The sequence below is a fragment of the Lolium rigidum genome, chromosome 4 (assembly GCF_022539505.1).
Source record: "Lolium rigidum isolate FL_2022 chromosome 4, APGP_CSIRO_Lrig_0.1, whole genome shotgun sequence".
Lineage (NCBI taxonomy): Eukaryota > Viridiplantae > Streptophyta > Magnoliopsida > Poales > Poaceae > Lolium > Lolium rigidum.
Window position 1 is genome coordinate 181,590,829 of NC_061511.1, and position 9,418 is coordinate 181,600,246.

The following is a 9,418-nucleotide window of genomic DNA, read 5'->3' on the forward strand; positions in this document are numbered from 1 at the left end:
ACACTACACAACCTAGGAGATGTGTTGTCGGTGTAGCCATATTCACACCCAAACCATGGTTTCAAAATAGCATATTTTATATGTTGCTACGGAAGTACTGTAATCAAACATATAGTTTAAAGTGATTGTAAATAAGAAAAATAATTAAAACAAGGAAAGTAAATGATATATGTATATTAAGAACATACTAATGATACTTGGATGAACCACAAAGGAATAAAAAGCGCTCTCAGGGAAACACGGATTCACCTGTAGCATTGGTACTATATTGATTAGGACTTAATGGGTTAGTTACATTATGTTGTTAAATGAGGAGGGGCTCAAATAAAGGTGCTCCCAGAAGCACTATTTCACTCTCATCACCTTCTCAATTCGCATGCCACGCTAGATTCAGTAATTAAGGATCTTCCCGTGGCTATGGTCATTTGTTTCTTTGGAACAACAAGCTTAAAAGAGTCATCCCCACCCTCCCTAGCATGACATTTTCCCCTCATTAGCACATTTTTCCCCCTCTTGATTTTGATCCTGGTCCGCCTCTGATTGAAAGAGACAGTGGATTGTTGCACATGTGCATTCACGTATATGCAACCGCACTTAACGATAATTGTTGTTGATGTCTCTAACGGAAAATATTGCATGGTGCACAACATACAACATCACTGAAGATAACCACCACTTTCACATATATATTGCAACAACACGAATCTTTATTTTCAATTCATATAAGTGCTAGGGTTCCTCCATCTCCGCAAGAACTAAGAGACTATTCCCAAATAGAGATACACGGAATAATCATGAAAATGTGATGAATGACAATGGAAAATGGATATAAGTGCAAACTAATCTAGTCGGTATTACAACGAGATGAATGGAGGAATCGATGATGGGCACGTGGATGATGAATTGATGATGGTGTTGATGGAGATCGATGCCTCCTTCTCCCAAGTCTCCTTTTGTTCTTCCTTCGATAGTGTGATTGTGGTGTTTGTGAAGATCTATGGGGGTGGTTCGGGCGGTAAGACTCCATCGTGCCATGATGGGAATGAGATTGTTGGTAGCGGCTAGGGTTCCACTCTCCTTTTATAGCCTCGCGGAGGTAGATTTCGCCTTCTGGTGCTAGGGTAACCCCCGCACCAAATATGGGATTCGGGTGTTCACAAATGTTAATCGGTTTGAAGAAACATTCCCGATAGAGGGTTGTATGGTCATCTGGTATGGTCCACTAGTCGTTAAAGTTCCTGGATTCTACAGTAATTTGGACGTCATTTCTTCATATGAACACCAATTTAGGTGTTCTTCGGCTCGTTAGATTGGTATGGACGAGGGATACAATACCTCATATTGGATCTTAATTATCTTGTGATGGAAAATTTGGGTTCTTTACGCTCTTGAAATGGCCAAGTCCTCGTACCTGTAACGCCTCCATATTGCATCCCTTTGGCTCCTTTCCTCATGTTTTGGCCATAAAGGTTCACAACACCTACACACACCAAAAAGAAGAAAAAGTGATACAATCCTAATAAAACTACTATTTATGCAAATTTTTCATGAAAATGAAGCAGTACTTGTAATCATGCATTTTAGAATATAGTCAAAACTAGATAGAGCATGTAATGAGACAAAAAAAAGAGAGTACATGTCTATGTAATGAAAAATATGTTGCATTTTGGACTCATCACGTAGCTGCTTGGAGAGTGGTGAGCTTTGATTTCGAACAAAGTGGAAAACTGAGTTAGAGGGGGTTGGGGGAGAGAGAATGCCAACAACCTAACAAGCAAACCACCACATGAATTGGATGCGTAGGCTTGAGCGATGTTTTTCCTATGTCGAATATGGCATTAAACTCACCAATTTTGACCTACGAATTTAGAATAATTTAGTATACAATATTGTTCGAACACTTTTTTAATGTTGAGTGAGAACTTTTCCTACACACCCCAAAGGTGCAAACTAAATGAATTAAGATTTTGATTTCACTGATATTAACCGACTCAGAGTTTCTGAAGTATAAATAAATTTAAAAACTACACATTTCATTCTGTACAAGTGGATACATATTTATAGAAAAAATATAATTACATAATAAAGCGCAAATTGTTTTTTACTAGAACGAAGTTTTTTTTCAACTATCCACTGTTTAAAAATCTCAGCGATTTCGTGGAGCCGAGAGTTTGTTTGGAGCCCAATAACTTAAAAAAGTGGGAATAAGAAAAATGTAAGAATTAATTAAGATGCCACGTATCCTATATTTACTACATGAACGAAAACTATGTTGGAATTTTCGAACTGAGATGCCACGTACCATAGATTTCTACAGGAACCAAAACCATACGAACCTCCAAAAATGTCGTTTGAATATCACAAGGAAAACGTAGAAATTGTATCCATGTATATGAAAACATGAAGGGAGGCCCTATTTTAACTTTCCTCCAAAATGTCTATGGAGTATCCCATTCATAAGAATTTCAGAGAAACATTAGTTGTTCCAAAGGATACATTAGTAATATAGAAACCCTAGGCAAACTCAGCTTGTCTCTGATTGTTAAGTTTCTTGTGGTGGAACCAATCCACCTAGGTTCAAGTTCTATGCTTATCATGGATGTTTGCATTTCTGGATATATTTCCGAATTTAACAAAAAACTGTTCTTCTTCATAGGTGTTAGTGTACACACCTTACATACCTGTTTGTAAGCGTGTTGGATGGTGTTGTAAAAAAAACATAGGAACAAGCCGTACTCGAAACCACAAGTGTAGACCCAGCCACATGTAGCTTGATTTTTGAAAAATTAAAAATCAACCAGTTTACAAATTCAGAAAAATCTGAAAATAGATCTAGATGTCAACAATGTTGTTGTGATCCACCACCGTGTAAAATTTCGACTTGAAATACCTTATATTGTGGGATGCAAAAAAAACAACAAAATCTGACATATACAGTACATAGTGAACAGTGCAAGATTTCAAAACCTCAAAATCTGTTAGATTTTAATATTTTTGTGCAACCCATAACATTACTTGTTCACTACTATATGGGACTCATATTGAAATATTTTTCGAGTTGGAATTTTCACTTACGTAGATCACAACATTGTCTGCACAAAAAATAATCAGCTTTTTTAAAACTTCAAAATATCGTTTTTGATTTTTTTTTTAACGAGCTATGTGTTGCTTGAGCTACAAAAATACACACTCATTATACCTTGTAAAATACCTAGGATTTTGTTGTAAACCAAACGGGAGTCATGTTTTCTTGTTTCCTGGTGGGGACCGAGTGAAGCGCAGAGGAGAGACCCGAGGTCCCGAGACCTCACCGAACTCCATTATCACTTTCTCAGCTTGAGTGACACGGTGGCGCCGTAGCCATTCGTCCAGGGCCGGCCGGCCATCCCATCCAGACGGGTTGACTGGGGCAGTTGACCGGGAAAGTCCGTGGATTTCCGCGTCCCCCTCTCGCTCTCGCCGGACCCACCGGGCCGGGCTTGGGCCCCCACACGCTTAGAAAAACCTCCCACTTTCTTTTCCCTTCCTTTGACGGGCGCCGGGCGGCTTCTCCTCTCTCCTCCGGTCCTCCCACTCCTACTCCCCTCACTACTCCTCTCCCCTTCCGCGCCTCGGGTCCTCCTCCCTGCTTCCCTCCTCACACCAGCCGACGGCGGGCGGGGCGAGCTTCAGGTGAGCAGCCCACCGACTCCGCCTCCTCTCTCAGATTTCTTTATCCCGCAGCCGTTCTCGCCTCGCTTGCTGTGGTGCGAATGATATATATATGTTTCTTTATATACACGGTCTTGGCGAGCTCCGGTTTGGCCGCTTGTTCAGGGTTCTTGTGGGTTAGTAGAAGATGCAAATTATGTGGATTAGGGGAAAATATTTGGTGTCCAGTGTTCAGTCCAGGGTTGGAATTTCGGGAGAGGAACTCCGGTCTCCAGGCCCCGTTGATTGGTGGGGGTTCGTTGCTTGCTGGAGGGGGAGCAGCAGCAGCGGCAAGGGTTTGCCCAGTGGTCTCTTTTTTTCTTCTTTTGTTAAAAGTCTGCCGGTCCGTGGGTGTGAAATCAGGGAGAAAGATATGGTATGGATGGTGCGGTGCCATTATTTCGAGAGATGAGTTATTTCTCTCCCCGTTCTTAGATTTTCCTCTTTCTGGAAAGTAGGGCGCCTTTTGGCCGTTCGAGCCGTTCGCCTCTGATATGAGAAATCGAGAAATTAAATATGAGATCATTTTGTTTTGTTTCCTATTATAAAGAATCGATGCCACGATTGATGGCTCGGGGCAACTGCCTTCGTTCGTACTGTTATTCTTAGGGACGACGCAAATTGAACTTATTCTGGTGCTAATCTTAGCAGAATATTGGCATCATTTGTTATTTGCTAACTAGCAGTATATCTGTAGTAGTAGTATAGTGGGGATCAGTTCTCCACTGATGGTGGCCGCGTGTTACTGACACTGCAATCAGTTCCATGTTTCCATTTCAGATTACGGTTATCACCAATTGGCATGTCTCTAAAATTTTAACTTTTATACTACGTTTACGTGTAGGTGAAGCCTGAGCTTGCAAGTCGTTTCGCTCACGGAGGACGGGTGACGTTCAATTAGTACAGGTGCCCGATGGCAAATCGTTACACTCCACTGAGGTTTATTCCTCTGCTGTTGTTGATCTCCGCTTGTTTCGCTTCTCAAGCCGATATCGAATGCTTGAGATCTGTTAAGCAGTCAGTCATTGACCCCAATGGTGTACTCAATTCCTCATGGAATTTCAACAATGCCACTGCTGGTTTCACATGCAAATTTACCGGTGTCGAGTGTTGGCACCCGGACGAGGACAGAGTTCTTTCTTTGCGCCTCAGCAACCTTGGTCTCCAGGGCTTGTTTCCGAGAGGTCTTCAGAATTGCACCAGTATGACTGGGCTGGACCTGTCAAGTAACAGCTTCACAGGGCCCATCCCTGCAGACATCTCCCGCGAAGTGCCCTATTTGACATCACTGGACCTCTCCTACAATAGTTTTTCAGGCGGTCTCCCGCAGAATATATCAAACATGACATACCTAAACACCCTCAGTCTCCAACATAACCAGTTCAGTGGTCAAATTCCACTGCAGTTCAGTCTTCTTACTCGGTTAACTGCATTCAATGTCGCAGACAACCAACTATCAGGGCCTATTCCATCTACACTAAAGAATTTCTCGGCGTCAAACTTTGCTGGTAATCCAGGGCTATGTGAAAGTCCATTGGATCGGTGCCAGGCTTCATCAAAGAGCAAAAACACTGCGGCAATCATTGGAGCTATTGTTGGTGTCGTAGTTGTGATAATAATTGTTGTGATAGTTGTGTTTGTGTGCCTGCGGAAATTACCAGCCAAGAAGGCAAAAGCTGATGAAGATAATAAGTGGGCAAAGAGTATCAAAGGAACAAAAACAATCAAGGTAATTTGTTGTTACCTTCTCTTTCTTTTAACACAAACGGCACTGTCCAATAGCATCGTTCAGAGAAGCTTTAACTATAACCTACTGGTGTCATGGTTTTCTTGATTATCCAGGTGTCTATGTTTGAGAATCCAGTTTCAAAGATGAAATTAAGTGATCTTATGAAGGCTACCAAACAATTCAGCAACGAAAACATCATAGCTACTGGGAGGACAGGGACTATGTACAGGGCAGTGCTACCTGATGGTTCTTTTCTTGCTGTCAAAAGGCTACAAGATTCACAGCATTCTGAATCACAGTTCACTGCTGAGATGAAGACGCTAGGCCAAGTAAGGCATCGCAACTTGGTTCCTCTCCTAGGATTTTGCATTGCTAAGAGGGAGAAGTTGCTGGTGTACAAGCACACGCCCAAAGGTTCACTCTATGATCAGTTACACGAAGAGGGAAAAGATTGTAAGATGGATTGGCCTCTGAGGTTAAGAATCGGCATTGGTGCAGCAAAGGGCCTTGCATATCTTCACCACACATGCAATCCTCGAATCCTTCACCGTAATATAAGTTCCAAATGCATCCTCTTGGACGAGGACTACGAGCCGAAGATTTCGGATTTTGGGCTTGCTAGGCTTATGAATCCCCTAGACACCCATCTCAGCACCTTTGTCAATGGAGAATTTGGAGATATTGGTTATGTGGCACCAGAGTATGGGAGCACCCTGGTGGCCACGCCAAAGGGGGATGTCTACAGCTTTGGCGTGGTTCTGCTCGAGCTTGTCACCGGTGAGAGGCCTACTCAGGTTTCCAATGCTCCGGACAATTTCAGAGGAAATCTAGTAGAGTGGATCACTTACCTGTCGAACAATTCGATTCTACAAGACTCAATCGACAAGTCGTTGATCGGGAAGGACGCTGATAGTGAGCTGATGCAATTCCTGAAAGTCGCATGTTCTTGCACAGTCTCCACTGCGAAAGAGAGGCCCACCATGTTTGAGGTTTATCAGCTCCTCAGAGCCATAGGGGAGAAGTACCATTTCTCGGCCGGGGATGACTTGATGCTGCCACCTCTAACCACGGATGGAGAAACACCAGACGAGCTTATCGTCGCCATGTAACTGCAAATCAAGTATGATCCTGAGCAAAGGCGCTCCACCTTGTATGATCCTTATTTTTTCGATGGGCATTACCATGCTCGAGTAGCAGCGGTACGCTGCATGCACTGTTGTGTATATATAGTTCTTGTAGTTTGGTTCTTCTCCACCCTTGGGCGGTGGTGCTAGTAGCAGCGAGGATAATTTTCATATGACCTGCTTGGGAAAGTGGTACCTGTTAGTTAGCTAATTCTTGTGTCACTATGTGATTATGCCATTATTGTTAGGGCAATATGCTTGTTGTATTATCAGGGGGCCAAAGGCCACAATATATAGTACATGTACAGGTGCACATATGCAGAAAGCCCCCTAACATATGGGGAAACTACAATAGACAAATATATACATCTAACACCCCCCCCTCTCAAACTCATGGTGGATCCACAACACTGAGTTTGGAAAGTAAGAAATCATGCTGCGCCGAGTCTCGTGCCTTCGTAAAGAAATCCGCCAACCGCAAATCTGAAGGCACATAATAAACCGCAACAACATCATCCCGGACTCGTGCACGTGTGTAAAAAGCATCAACACCGATATGCTTGGTCAGCTCATGCTTGACCGGATCACGTGCAATACCGATAGCACCTGTATCGTCGGACAAAAGTGGAGTGGGTGTCGTAACGAAACCCCAAAATCTGCAAGCAACCACCGTAACCAAGTCACCTCAGCAATCAACAAAGCCATAGCCCGCAACTCAGCCTCAACACTCGAACGGGAAACCTGCGACCTGTTTCTTCGTCTTCCAAGCAACAAGCGAACCACCTAGAAACACACAAGTAAGCGTAGAAGCGAACGACGATCCGTAGGATCACTCGCCCACGTAGCATCCGAATAGCACCGGAGCCGGAGAGAGCTGGAACGGGGAAAGAAAAGGCGACGAGTGATCGTGCCACGAAGATAACGAAGAACACGGAGGAGATGACTATAGTGAACAGTGGTAGGAGCTGAGACAAACTGACTCGGAATATGAACAGGATAAGAAATATCAGGACGAGTGACAGCAAGATAAACAAGACTCCCAACAAGATGGCGATAACGGGTGGGATCGGGAAGAGGATCACCATCGGTAGGACGAAGCTTAACATTAAGCTCCATAGGAGTATCGACCGTGCGCTCATCCCCAAGAGCAGCACGAGCAAGAAGATCCTGAATGTACTTTTCCCGAGAGATAGAAAAGCCATCGAAGTGGAGGAAACCTCAATGCCAAGAAAATAGCGAAGAGGACCAAGATCAGTCATAAGAAACTGATCGCGAAGACGAGCCTTGACGAAGGCAATATACTCAGGATCATCACCAGTAATGATCATATCATCAACATAGAGAAGAAGAAGAGTACGTCCACGAGGAGAAGTGTGAACGAAAAGTGCGGGATCATGAAGACTAGGAGAGAAACCAGCAGCAGTCACCACAGAGGCGAAGCGCTCAAACCAGGCACGAGGGGCCTGTTTGAGACCATAGAGAGAACGTCGAAGACGACAAACCATCCCATCGGGAACTGAATACCCAGGAGGAGGCTGCATGTAAACCTCCTCACTCAACTCGCCATTAAGAAAAGCATTCTGAACATCAAGCTGGGAGACGGACCAGCGGCGAACGAAGCAACGAGCAAGAAGGGTACGCACAGGTAGTCATATGAGCCACAGGGGCAAAAGTCTCATCATAATCACGGCCGTGCTCCCGCTGAAAGCCACGAGCCACAAGACGCGCTTTATAGCGCTCAAGAGATCCATCGAGCGAGTCTTAATTTTATAGACCCACTTACACGTGATAGGACGAACACCGAAGGGGGAGAAACAAGATCCCAAGTGCCGGTGCGCTCAAGCGCAGCGATCTCCTCGGCCATGGCAAGCTGCCATTCGGGATGACGCTCGGCATCCCGATAAGAAGTCGGCTCGGAAACGATAGAAAGACCATACTGACTAGGAGAGTAACGAGATGGAGCACGACGCTGACGAACAGGCCGTGAAGGGGAAGGTCATCAGCGGAGGACAACTCATTAGAAGAAGAGGAAGAAGAGACAACATCAGAAGGATCCGAAACCGGAGAACGAGGAGTACTAGGCGGACTAGACGGAGGAGAGGATGGCGCCGAAGGGGGCGCATCAGGACTAGGAGGGGGAGGAGACGGGATAGCAGGGGTGCATCCGGAAAAAGAAGAAAAGAGATATCATCCACCGGGTAAGTACCCGAGGTGGGACGAGGATAGAAGGGACGCGTCTCATCAAACGTGACATCACGAGAGATGCGCATCCGACGACCAACGAGGGTCCCAACAGCGATAGCCCTTATGCTCATCACTGTATCCGAGAAAAACACACTCAACAGACTGAGCGGTCAGCTTGGTGCGATCGCGAGGAGGGAGAAGAACATAGCAAACGCAATCAAATAAACGAAGTGTCGAGTAATCTGGAGAGCAACCAGAAAGACGCTCGAGAGGAATGCCACCTTGAAGGGCAGCAGAAGGCTGAATGTTAATGAGGTAAGTCGACGTAGCGACAGCCTCAGCCCAGAAATGCGGCGGAAGAGAGGAAGCAATCATCATAGCACGGGTAGTCTCAAGAATATGACGATGCTTACGCTCGGCGACACCATTTTGAGCATGGGCGCCGGGACACGAGAACCGGGCAAGGGTGCCCCGCTCGAGCAAGAACACCACGCAGTGTGCCGGGAGATATACTCTCCGGCAGAGTCAGCACGAAACACACGAATAGGCGTGGAATACTGAGTACGAACCATGGCTGCAAAACGCTGATAAATAGAAAGCACCTCGCTGCGAGAGTGCATAAGAAACAACCAGGTGTATCGCGAAAAATCATCAATAAACAAAATATAGTATCGATGACCCCCTTTCGAAG

The 9,418-nt window shown here is 44.9% G+C and overlaps 1 protein-coding gene across 1 annotated transcript; it reads left to right on the forward strand.

Moving 5' to 3' along the window:
- The first annotated feature begins 3,575 nt into the window (after nucleotides 1–3,575).
- LOC124706503 (probably inactive leucine-rich repeat receptor-like protein kinase At5g48380) lies at nucleotides 3,576–6,784 on the forward strand. The gene is made up of 3 exons (XM_047238165.1): nucleotides 3,576–3,672; nucleotides 4,535–5,419; nucleotides 5,533–6,784. Exons 2-3 carry the CDS (start codon nucleotides 4,604–4,606, stop codon nucleotides 6,526–6,528), a joined length of 1,812 nt encoding a protein of 603 aa, XP_047094121.1. The 5' UTR covers nucleotides 3,576–3,672; nucleotides 4,535–4,603; the 3' UTR covers nucleotides 6,529–6,784.
- The last annotated feature ends 2,634 nt before the right edge of the window (nucleotides 6,785–9,418 follow it).